This window comes from Monodon monoceros, unplaced genomic scaffold (genome assembly GCF_005190385.1).
Source record: "Monodon monoceros isolate NGI ecotype Baffin Bay Population unplaced genomic scaffold, NGI_Narwhal_1 Super_Scaffold_13, whole genome shotgun sequence".
NCBI lineage: Eukaryota > Metazoa > Chordata > Mammalia > Artiodactyla > Monodontidae > Monodon > Monodon monoceros.
The window spans coordinates 78,171,446-78,182,256 of NW_021703769.1; the positions used below are offsets into that span (position 1 = coordinate 78,171,446).

The 10,811-nt window shown below is 55.8% G+C and overlaps 1 protein-coding gene across 1 annotated transcript; it reads right to left on the bottom strand.

The window, feature by feature from the left end:
* Window positions 1–1,639: 1,639 nt before the first annotated feature.
* SSC4D (scavenger receptor cysteine rich family member with 4 domains) lies at window positions 1,640–10,610 on the bottom strand. The gene is made up of 10 exons (XM_029221276.1): window positions 10,445–10,610; window positions 8,968–9,003; window positions 8,391–8,696; window positions 7,586–7,663; window positions 6,490–6,804; window positions 5,332–5,409; window positions 4,684–4,758; window positions 4,257–4,568; window positions 3,301–3,369; window positions 1,640–2,679 (listed from the first exon to the last, which is right to left on the bottom strand). The coding sequence occupies exons 1-10, from the start codon at window positions 10,608–10,610 to the stop codon at window positions 2,363–2,365; spliced, it is 1,752 nt and encodes a 583-aa protein (XP_029077109.1). The 3' UTR covers window positions 1,640–2,362.
* Window positions 10,611–10,811: the final 201 nt, after the last annotated feature.

The following is a 10,811-nucleotide window of genomic DNA, read 5'->3' on the forward strand; positions in this document are numbered from 1 at the left end:
TACTTCCACTCACATTTCATCAGCCAAAGCGTGTCAACATGCCATGCCTCGCTTCAAGAGGACAGGGAAGTACAAATCTACCACATGCCAGGAAGGGGAAGAACTGGACATGTTGGTGCCCAGTAATGGGCATCAAGAATCTTAACTTCTGGTCCTGGGTCTCCTCTGCGAACTTGTACAAGTCATTTCCCCGCTCTGAGCCTCAGTTGTCCCTGTCTGTAAAAAGGGATGCTAATACTTCCCTTTAGTTGAGCATTGATGAAAGCACTTTGTTTAGATGGGGAAGGGGAGTCCAGGGGTGGGAAGCCGTGACACATCTCAAGACAATGGAGAGGCACACTCGAGTGTGGATGTGGCTGGAGTGGCAATGACCACAGGCTAAGCAGAATCTGTGTGTGCTGCACTGAGGTCTAGGGGCTGAGGGCAGCTACAGCATCCCTGTCCCTCTGCCCCGACTCCCTGAATTCTTAAGCATTTTCATTCCTTTCACTCCTCCAGCCCTCATCCCTCCAATGACACAGTGGGCCACAGAGCTCCCTGACAAATGGAGACAAAACCAATACTGCCAAGAGCTGATGGAGTTTGGAGCTTAAGTGTCTGCCTCACTCTTTGGCTGGCAGCCAGGACTTGGGTTTGGAGCCTGTGGGAGGCAGAATAATTCCCGCCCCCCCCCCCCCCCCCCCCGCAAGAGGTCAAGTCCTAATCCCTGGAGCTGGTGAAAATGCTCCTTTACGTAGCTAAAAAGATTTTGCAGACACGGTTAAATTAAGGACCTTGAGACGGGGAGATTATCCTGGATTATCCAGGTGGGCCTAATATAATAACAAAGGGCCTTCGAGGATGGAAGAGGGAGGCAGAAGAATCAGAAAAAGAGATGAGATGATGGACGCTGGGGTCAGAGTGATGCAATGCTGGCTGGAAGGAGGTTGTGAGCAGGCAGGGAACACAGGCAGCCTCGAGAAGCTGGACAAGGTAAGGAAAAGGATTCCCCACTGGATCCTCTAGAAAGAATATTGCCCTGCCAACACCTCGAATTGAGCCCAGGGAAACCCATTTCAGACTCGTGAACTGTAAGATAATAAATTTGTTGTTTTAAGCCACTAAATTTATCGTAATTTGTTACGGCAGGGATAGGAAACTCATACAGAGCCTGCAGGCTGATGTGGAGGGTGGGGGTTTGACGTCAGACAGTTGCTACTGGCAAGTCAGCCACTGGGGGGCTGAGAGAGGCTCTGGCAGGATCCCTCACTCCCCTCTGGCCCTGGGGCACCAGGTGAGGTACCTCAAGAGCAGCCCCTGGGGAAGCCCCAATGCTGCTTTACTCTCCTCCATCATCCTTTCTGCCTCCTCTCAATTTTTTCTCTTCTAGTGACTCTTGCTATGTGCCTTTGAGCAGACCCCTTCCTTTAGGATTCTGTGTATGTAAAAGGAAAATGGGGATGGGCTAGGGGACCCTTTAGGGGCCTTCCTGGCCTGACACTGTAAGTCAGCATTTCCAGGATGTGATGGGCCCGCGGAAAGCTCTCTGATGATGCTCTTGAACTGCCCTCCACCCCAGGCAGGTTTCCTCCAGAGAGTCCTAACCAGAGTCTTCCCTGCTGCCACAAACAACGCACTTATGCCCAAACATTGACCTCGGTTAAAAGACAGGGGGGACAATGCTTTATTGACTTGGCACCTATGAACGGGTGGCTACAGGCCCCCAGGGTTCTTTGCTTCTGCAAAGTGAAGGCTCTGTGGTGGGAGCAGCATAAATCGAGTTGCTGGTTCCAGCTGCAGGGAGGGGCCCCTGTCCCTGCTTTGGCCCCTCCAGTCCCCTTGTCCAGCCAAGCACCATCTGAGTCCAGGCCCTCACAGAGCAGTCCAGGGCAACGACCCAGGTCCTTCTGCAGCCCCAGGCCGGTCTAAGGTAAGAGCTGTAGGCCTCTCTTGCCTTCCCCTCTTCTTGAGGATCCCCAGATGGGTGGGGTGAAAGGAGATACCCCATTTACAGAGAGCACCTGAACCTCCTGGACCAGGGTTAAGGAAGGCTGGGTTAAGGGTATTGTAACAGGAGTCCCACCAAAGAGGAAAGTTAGGAGTTCTTCCCTTCCCACCAGTTTCTGTTTTAGCTGAGCAGAAAGTAGGAGTTTTCATTGAAATGGGCCCACAGTAGGTGATGACAGGTGAGGTCACACACTAAGTTGATGGGATAGAGCCAGGCTCCCTCAGGCAGGACTACACCATCTGGGCAGGCTCTCTCCCAGGCAAGGGGAGGGAAGGGCAGAGTGAACTGCAGTTGTCACAGGAGGAGGACTTCCTGAAGGAGGAGGGGCAGGCCACAGTAGGCTCCCAGAAGAAGTGGTCTGCAGAGTGGGCTGGGTCACGATGGCTGGCACAGGACACTGGCATCCTCACTGTGGTCACAGTTGTGGGCATCCCAGCGGATGTGAGAGCAGAGCAGCAGGGCACTCTCGTCCCCACGGCACTTGACATTGTCCAGGAGGATAGGGCCTCGGCCTGGGCCAAAGTGGGCCTCACCAGGGGCTGCCAGGGCCTGGCCACAGCCCAGCTGGTGACACAGGACGCCGGCTGCCCGCATGTCCCAAGCGTCATCGCACACAGTGCCCCACTGCTGCCCTAGGAAGAGCTCTACACGGCCCTCGCATCGGTGGGCTCCATTGGCCAGACGTAAGTGCCCTGTGGGGAGACAAGGTCTGGGGCTGGAAGGGGCTGGCCCAGGCCAGGCCACTCCCAAGCTAGGCCAGGTAAGGGGTAGTTAGAGGAGGCAAAGGGTGGTGGTTTGGGACACAGCAGTGCCCTGGGAACCACTGGACGAAGGCAGATAAATGAGATTAAAATAAGATGGACATCCAGACTGCATCTCTAGAAGAATGTGCACAAGCCTTTGTGGGGCGCTCTTTGCATGCTGGGAGCTTCATGTCTGCTCTCTCCTTAGTTCTCTGTTCACAATCCCAATACCTCAGACCCAGGGCTCCTCTCTATCATTATCGTCTCCCCTCCTCCCTGGACTCCCCAGACTAAAGTCTGAATTCTTTTATTGCTCTCCTGAGGACAGGAGCCCATCCCTTTATTTTGGTCCCAACTCTAGAAATCTCTAGATGACTCTAGCTTAAAACCCACCTCCCTCTTTCTGGACATCATGCCTCTATTAATGAGGCCTGAGACTCTCGCAGAAGGACAAAGGCTCCAGGACCTGGTGCAAATCTGCTGTGTAACCCCGGGCTGTGACCTCCTTCCAAATCTGGTCCTTCGTATCCTGATGCCTCCACTTCACTCTTAGGGGCGGGGGACACCTACCGTCCCTGGGCCGAGGAGTGGGCACCTGGGTGGTCTCAGCACCATCCTGCTGGACTAGCTCGTCTGGGCCTGGCTCAGCAAGGACAAAGAAACAGGTGGCTGTCACATTGGGGAACAAGTCCCTTGAGGCCAGGTCACCTCTTACCCTCCAAGGGAGAACTGATTTAGGGTCAGAAAGGACTTCATAGGTCCCCGCTCCTTGGTACAGAAACGTGGGTTGTGCTTCTTTCACCCTGGGGCCCAAAGCAGAACCCTTTGTGGCCAAGGCTACCAGGACACCAAACAAGGGCGAAAATACCGATTCCCAAAGCAATCAATAAAGAGACGCATTTTTAAATGTGTCAGACTCTGCAAACACCCCTTTTCCATTGACTCCCACCAAGGGTCAAACGCTTGCTCCCCGAAAGCTGATCAACTCTCCCTGCTAACTACAGTTTTTCGGGTCCTTGACGCAGCAGAACAAAACCTCCCCGGCCACGCCTGTCTGTCACAGGTTCTGCCACACTTTACCACTGGACTTCGGCCTCTCACCTCGGGCCCCGCCCCTCACTGCAGCAGAGGGCGCTCCCTTCGCGGGCCCCGCTCAGGCCGCGCAGCCGCAGAGCGCGCCGATGGTGGGCTCCGCCTCCGTCTGCGGAGCGTGAATCCTCTCCCGCGGCGCTCACGCCGTAGTGCCTCGGCGAGCTCCGACGCTCGGCCTCGCCCATTTCCCAACAGACCCCGCCCCTCCCGCGCCGCAGAGCGTGCCTGCGCGAGGCCCCGCCCGTTCCCCAGAGCCTGCCTCATCCCGCCCGCGCCTCTATACGCGCCTGCGCCGGTCCCGCCCATCTCACAGCAGGCCCCGCCCGTGCCGCAGTAAGCGTCTGCCCTCGGCACCCCGCCGCCCCCCCCATTCCTCAGATGGCGCTCGGCTTTGCCCGTGTCGCCGTGCATACGTGGTCCTGCAGCGGCCTTACCTGAGCAGAGCGCGCCCGCATCCTCGTGGTGGCCGCAGTTATGCTGGCCCCAGCCCAGGTGGAAGCAGTCGCTCAGGCGGGCCTCCGTGCCGGCGCAACCCACGTTGTCCAGCAGCACGGGGCCGCGGCCGTAGCCGAAGTGGCCGAGGCCCGTGGCACCCAGCGCCGGCCCGCAGCCCGCCTCGCGGCAGGCCACGCGCGCGTCCGCGAAGTCCCAGTCATCGTCGCACACGGTGCCCCAGCCCCCGGCGTATAGCACCTCCACGCGGCCGCGGCACGGGCTCGGGCCGCCCACCAGCCGCAGCCGCCCGCCTGCGGGGCGCACAGGCCCGCGGCCAGAGGGGCTGGGCTGGGGCCATCGGCTCCCGGGCAGAGCCCCGGCCCCACCCTCTTCCACCCACAACGGAACCCCGGCCCTGCCACTTACTTTTCTTCCCCGCCGCCCAGGCCGCTGTGGTGAACAGTGCCGGCTCCCTGGAAGGCAGGGCACCAACTCCTGTAGCTGCAGAGACAGGGTATCTAGAGCATTTGAAGGGGACAAAGAGGGCTTCTGGCCTGCAGCTGGGCACAGGGCGCGTGTACTGAGATGTCCCAACTCTTACCACACCTGCACCCCACTCAGCCTCAATCCTAGAGTCATCATGTTGTATGCTGTGGTGGGGTCCTCAGGAAGCTTGAAGGGAATAAACCAAATCCTACTTCCAGGCATTATCCTAATTTCAATCCCAATGATAGGTCCAGCCCTAATTGCAAATGTACTTCGACCCTTCATTCAAGTTATATCTCACTTCTCACAAGGCCTCTCTATTTCCAACCTCAGCCCCAACCCAAGTTTTATTTCAGAGCTTTGAGGAAGTGCCTCCTCCCACCCTGCTGAACTTTTCAGAGCTCTGGATTTCACCCTTGCTCCACCTGCTCATCTGTTCTCTCACCCACCTCTTTACCGTCTGGCCAAAAGCCCTGGCCTGCTAGCCCGGGCCCCCTCCCCCTGAGTCCAGAACAGTCTTCCCAATTCCCAGCCCTGCCCACCTACCATTGCCCCTATCATTCCAGCCTGGTGGGCTGGGCTCCTTACCCTCTGGCTCTGTGTGCCAGGCCCAGTCCGCTCTTGTGCCCGACGGTGGCAGTGCTGTGAGAGTCAGGTGCCCCAGGACTAGAGTAGGAATCAGAGAAGGGAGTAGGGTCAGAGGCCAAGGTTCTGGTTCCTGGTCAGCCTTGGGCTCTCGGAGAGGATGGGAGGGTCTCCCTGGAGAAGACAACAGATTTTACTTTCAGAGCTGGGGGCTCAGTCCCAACTGGGGTCCCAGGAAGTCTGCCCCACTTTGCCAGTTCTTGTAATTTATTTGTGCTGCCTAGGTGTACACTTCACGGTTTATACAGGCATTCACAGATGTGCTTTCATTTCTCTCCAGTGCTCCCAGAAGCCCAATGTGTGTCCAAGATGGGGCGATAAAGAAGGCCTTGCCCAACAGGGAGGGCCATGCACAGTCCTGAGGGGCTTGCAGAACAAAACTCACTATCCCCATTTACAGATAAAATAATAAGACTAGAAGGGGCAAGGGGCATACCCAAGATCATGCAGCAAGGTTAGCTGAGGCTTTGCCAGGGCTCACTCTGCCTCATTGGGCCTCAGCTTTCCCATCTGTAAATTGGGGATGATGCCCCCTGGTTAGCTGTGAGGCATGGGCAAGCACTTTATATCTGGTAGAATGGAGTCCATTTGTGAAATGCCATTAACAGCCCTATTATTCCTACTTCAGAAAACCTCTCAGTATGGGAGAGGGACCAGGTGAGAAGAACTACTATTATAAGAGAATCAGGATTACAGATGGCTAGGGAATTCTGGGGACATACCTGGGTGTCAATGAGAGAATTCTGGAGTATCTCTGGAGCGATCCTAGAGGACTATTACTTTACTCTGAAGTATTCCATAAAGAGTACTTAGAAAGTGGTGGAAAATTCCGAAGGCATTTTTGGAGTACTGTTAGACAATTCTGGAGTATTGGTTAGGTAATACTGCAGTATTACATACCTGTGGAGTCTACTAGGATGTTCGGAGGCACTTCTAGAGCAGTACTGAGAAATTAAAACTAATTCGGGGGCCTTCTTGAAAGAGCTCAGGTTAACACCAAGACACTCAACATCCCGGTCCCCTCCCAGGCCCCACTCCACCTCCTCCTGCTTCAGGACTCGGCCCCGCCCCGCCCACCGGCCCCGCCCCCGAAATCCGCACCTGCGCAGAGCGCGCCGGCGTCCTCGTGGTGGCCGCAGTTGTGCACCCCCCAGCCTAGGCTCAGGCAGGCTGCCAGGCGGGGCTCGCCTCCTTCACAGTGCACGTTGTCCAGCAGGATGTGCCCCGTGCCGTAGCCGAAGAAGGCGTTGGTGGTGGCTGCCAGTGCCGCCCCGCAGCCTAGCTGGCGGCAGACCACCGTGGCGTCCGGCAGCCCCCAGTCATCGTCACACACGGTGCCCCACAGGCCACCGTGCAGGATCTCCACTCGGCCCTGACACGGGCCCGCGCCCCCCACCAGGCGCACGCTGCCCTCACCTGGTAATGGGGGTGGGGGGACAAGGAGCATCTCCCACATGGCTTTGCTGCCCATCCCAACCCAAAGTTCTTCCTTATTGCCCCAGGCCCTCCGCATACCCACAGTGCATGGTGTCCCAGGACTTAAAACCTAGGAGGAGCTGCTCACCCACTTACCCCCAAGGCACTGCTTCCTCAGAGTCTAGATTGGGGGTGCTTTGTGGGATCTGAGGACAGAACCCTATGACTGTGTCATTTCCTGCCTAAAAGCAACCCTTCCTGCCCTTGTCCATCCATGCTCTGCTAACCATCTAGGAGGTGCTGATTCCTCATTTATAACACTACTGCAATGAAAGCCTTCTCATCTTTCCAGGTACAGCACCAACAACTCTTCCTCCAGGAAACCCTCCCTGATTTCTGATGAATGGGATCTTCTTCCTCCTCCGGATTTTCTTGCCTTTTTATCTTTCTTTAAGGGAACTTTTCATTTTGTTGTTCTACATCATTATCAGCATTTCTGTGAATATCGGACTCTCCCATTAGATTAAGCTTCAGCCCCCACCTCTCTTATTTTCTCCAGCCTTGTGCTGACTATTTTTATCATCCCACTAGAATGAATCTTCTTTCCCTGTCCAGATGGTGAGTGGCCTGAGGGGGTGCAGGGGCAGGGCGGGATGAAGGAATGACCAAACTCACCCATCAGTAATCCCTCACTTCCCACTGCCTAGGGTAGGGTTTGGGATATTCCTCCCTGGATCCCTCTCCTAAGACCCAGGTGGTCCCCCACATTGCCTTTACTTACCTTTTCCATTCTGGGGAGTTGTAGGGGGTGCCCTACTCGTTAACACTTTCCTTGTTGGGGGCTGCGTGGGCAAGAATTCTGGGAAAGAAGCAGGGTGGAAGGGAGGAGAATATGGAGTTTTCTGTTCTCCATCCTCACAAACACAGGTATGTGAGGGGCAGGGCATGGACCCCTAAGGTACCTGCCCTCAGGACCTCTGGCTACACAAAGGGTCAAAACTAGGAAATCTGGGGTATGAGAGGAGAAAGGGCCACCTGAGTCCTGAAAGCAGTAGCTTTAGAGGATTTCGTTTGGTTCTCAGTTCTTTTAGTTCTTAAAGCAGCATCACATCACTTGAGAACTTGTTAGAAATGCAAATTCTCAGGCTCCACCCCAGACGCAGGATCAGAAACTCTGGCATGGGGCCACCATCTGTGTTTTAATGAGCCCTCCAGCTGATTTTCTTGAAAACCTGAACTACTGCTCTCAAGGTCAAAGCCTCTCAGAGATTTGTTGCAGCTCTACACCAAGCGGGCCTCACCGCCAGTGTTGACCCCAATTGTCTGGTTTTAAAAATGGGAAGAGGGCTCTGCTGGGATAATCAAGGCCCTCCATGGAAGCAGTAATGCTGGTTTTCAGCAGAGGTCACACAATGAGCCAGAGCACTGCTGGGGCCCAGGCTCTGACAGCCAGGCTGGGGCGCTTCCCCAGCACCGTGCACTGCAGCTGCTGGCTCGGTCTTCTTCTTTGGAACATTCTTACCGCTGGGAAGCCCTGCTGCCTGCCAGCCTGTCTGCCCTTCCGGGTCACAGACTGTCCTGCTCACCGTCACACAGGACAGCCACGTCCTCGTAGTGAAAGCAGTTGTGGACGCCCCAGCCTCGGCTGCCACACTCGCTCAGCGCAGCTTCCTGCCCACGGCACTCCACGTTGTCCAGCAGGATGGGGCCACGGCCCTGGCCGAAGGCGAGGGGCCGCGGCACGGGCAGAGCCAGGCCACAGCCCAGCTGACGACACACCACATTGGCGTCCACCACGTCCCAGTCGTCGTCGCAGACGCTGCCCCAGGAGCTGCCATGCAGGACCTCCAGCCGTCCCCGGCAGCGGCTTGGGCCCCCCACCAGCCTCAGCTCTGTGGAGTGGGTTAAGCTGGCACAGGGGGATCAGTGGGCCCAACCTAGAGGGTGCCTCCGCCTTGCCCTGAAGCTGTGGGGTCCTTGGGATCAGGCCCTCCTGGGACTTATTTCTCCCTTTCTGTAAAATGGGGAGACTAGAGCAATCCCTTTGGGGGCCTCTAGAATAATGGAGGGCTGGTTAGTCATTATTCCCTGGGTCTTCTGTCTGAGCATCTGAGTACCTTGGGAGCAGGGGGGAGGGCAGGGGGGAGGGGCAGGGGCACCTACCTGGAAAGGGCAGTGAGGTGGGCTGTAGGGCGCTGGCTGGAACAGAGTGAGGAAGAGCATTGGCCCCCTCAGCCCCCTCCCTTGGCTGCCTGGCCCTGGGAACACAGCCCCCCCTCCTCCGCCCATGGTCCCCACCATCATCCCCCTCCTCTTCACTACCCCTGCTTTTCCAAAGCCCCTGACTGCCCCAGTTGGTTTCCTTGCTTCATCCCTCGCCCATTGGTCCATGGGCCACCCCAGAGAGATCTGCCTGAGACACATATCAGCTCAGCTTATCCCACTCCACTGCTGAATTCCTCAAAGACTCCCCTTTTCCTGCAGGAGTCCCAGAACCTAAGTTTTCTCTACAAAGTCTTCTAGGATCTTCTGATCCGCTTCTCCTTACTTCTTAATCTCCCATCAGTCTTGTCTCCAGGTCTTTAACCCTGAAGTCTCCTCTGCTAGCCCAGCTCATTACAGCCCTGCAGATCGAGCCACCTCCTATGGGAAGCCTTCCTGGAGCTCTCAGCTAGAAGTGCTCTCCTTTTCCTCTGAATACCTGGGCACCATATACATACCTTTTTCCAGGCCTTCTGCCCGGTGATGTGGCCATGTCTGTCTCATCTCGGTCTCCCCCAGAGCCCCCTGCCCAGAGCCTGTTACTCCCCAGGTGCTCAGTAGCTCTGCCTTAAGTGTGTAAATTACCTTTGGGATTCATTCTGACTTCCCCCAAAGGTTTACCTGTATAAGTCCTTCTGGTTCGGCTCTCACATATGTGTATGTCAGGTACTGTGCTCATTGCTTTATGTGGCCTGACTCACTTACTCATTAGGACAACTTATGAGGCAGCTTGGATTTTGCAGAAGGGGAAACTTCAGGTTTAGTGAAGTTAGGTAACTTGCTCAAGGCCATTCCGCAAATAAAAGATAGAGCTGGAATTCTAACCCGGACAGCCACACTCTCCTTCACCATACAATTCTGAGCACGTGGACTGAGAGGGAAACTGGCCTAGCATGGGAAATTGAATACCCATAATAGCCCCTCATTTGTGCACAGAGTTCTCAGACACAGCCACATACCTTAGCTCAGAGAAAGAATCCTTACAACCTCTGAGGCATGTACTAGTGTACCCATTTTACAGATGAAGCAACTAAGGGTCAGTTTCTTCTTTCCTAAGTTAGGATAGTCCCTAGGCTGTTTGATTGCATCTGTTCCACCAGTTGGCTTTCCAACAGCCATTGGTGAGCCCATGCCCTTTCCCTCCTTGCCTGTTTCCAATATCCTAACTGCCCATACTCTGTGTACATTGAGCCCTCACCTTTAGCACTGAGCCTTCCACTCCCCCAACTCAGACCTTAGCTTTCATCAAACCTGGGCAAATGTCAGAGCTGGAGGGAATGTTGAAAACCACCTCCTTTACAGGCCACCTCCCACCGTAATTTTACAACTGGGAAAACTCAGAGCCAGAAAGGGGAAACGGGGGGAGGGGGGCACTCACCCAGTGACAAGAGGAGGAGGAAGGACAGGACAGGGGTGAGGGGGGAAGGGGCAGCGTTCCTGTCTCCTGGCCTCCATCCCCTGCTCTTCTCATCAGGCTGGGGACCAACTTGCATCTCCGTGTCCTTACGCGTCCAGCCAGTGGATGGCCTTTCCAAGGGTCCCATTAAGGGGTGGTGGAGAAGTCACAGCTGGAACTTCTGGAATTAAAGGTTCCCCTTCACTTCTTCCAGCTGGAAGGGCCCAGGTAGAGCTTCGGTGAGGGGTGGGGGCGTGACATTTCCACTTGGGTTTCGTATTCTGAGTGGAGGCGGCAGCTGGAGGATGAGGACAGAAACACAGATGGAAACTCCTCATGAGGAGTTAGG